At 37.6% G+C, this 1,174-nt stretch overlaps 1 protein-coding gene across 1 annotated transcript in view; it reads left to right on the forward strand.

The window, feature by feature from the left end:
* Positions 1–683, forward strand: part of LOC123968058 (NACHT, LRR and PYD domains-containing protein 12-like) — a gene marked incomplete at its 3' end in the record, with an annotated part of 261,415 nt that extends 260,732 nt beyond the window's left edge. Inside the window, exon 14 of the mRNA XM_046044537.1 lies at positions 515–683. Within this exon, the coding sequence (XP_045900493.1) occupies positions 515–683 (169 nt within the window). The remainder of the gene's footprint in view (positions 1–514) is intronic.
* Positions 684–1,174: the final 491 nt, after the last annotated feature.

The raw sequence follows: 1,174 nt of genomic DNA on the forward strand, positions 1-1,174 counted from the left end.
AAAACTTGACAGGTCAGACAGAGGAAACTCTGCAGAGGAAACTTTCAACTTTTAGTGTCTGAAATGTTTGGACTCTCTGATGGAGCTCAGGACTGATCAGGAGGACGGCTGCTTTACTCCAAACAGTGTCAGCAAGCTAACACGCTATTTAAGAACAGTCCGTGTTGATGCAGTCTGCAAGTAGAAGGATCCGTCAGAACCAATCATCAGCCGGCAATCTGACAGCTGACTTAACGTTTCATCCACAGACTTAGAAATAATAAAACAAACAGACGTAACGCTCTTCCTGATTATCAGCTTATATTCCACATCATGTTTTTAAAGAAATGATAATAAAATAGATAAATACAATGAATAAATAAATAATCTCTATTTCAACTATCATACAATAACAAATATTTCCATTTTCTAAACTTGTACATTCTAAACCTTCTTCAGCTCTGATGATTAAACACTGAATGATTTCAAGCAGGAACATTGTCTTCTAACCTTATATCATTTATTCTTTATTCAGATTGGAGGACTGCAGTTTGTCAGAGATCAGCTGTGCTTCTGTGGCCTCAGCTCTGAAGTCCAACCCCTCCCATCTGAGAGAGCTGTACCTGAGTGACAACAACCTGCAGGATTCAGGAGTGAAGATGCTGTGTGGTTTTCTGGAGGATCCACACTGCAGACTGGAGACTCTGAGGTCAGTTCACTGACTCTCTGTAACTATTGTAGATCTGAATTGTTTAATTAACGATTTGAAGCTAATTTCATTTCATAACTTCCATCCCTAAACTTGTAAATGTCCTTTTGTTCATATTTTCATGTTTCTTGTACTAAATTTAGTCTGCAGTCACAAAGACTTGTGTTTCTTAAAGAAACTGTAGAAAATGTCCGCTGTTAGACGTTAAAGTAAATGAAGCTTTCTAATTTTTGGTAAATGGTCACATCTGTATACAGAAGATCCTCTGAACTAGTATTTGTTTTAAACTGATCAAGTTTACTTGTTGAAGTAGAAATATTTCTTTGTTTCTGTTGGTTTCAATGTGTTTTCACAAATAATGTCTGATCACTGATATTGATCCTTCAGAACACACACACACACACACACACACACACACACACACACACACACACACACACACACACAGACTGGCCTGAGATCAGCAGCATGTTATTGATCTGTGTT

The sequence above is a fragment of the Micropterus dolomieu genome, linkage group LG01 (genome assembly GCF_021292245.1).
Source record: "Micropterus dolomieu isolate WLL.071019.BEF.003 ecotype Adirondacks linkage group LG01, ASM2129224v1, whole genome shotgun sequence".
NCBI classification, from domain to species: domain Eukaryota; kingdom Metazoa; phylum Chordata; class Actinopteri; order Centrarchiformes; family Centrarchidae; genus Micropterus; species Micropterus dolomieu.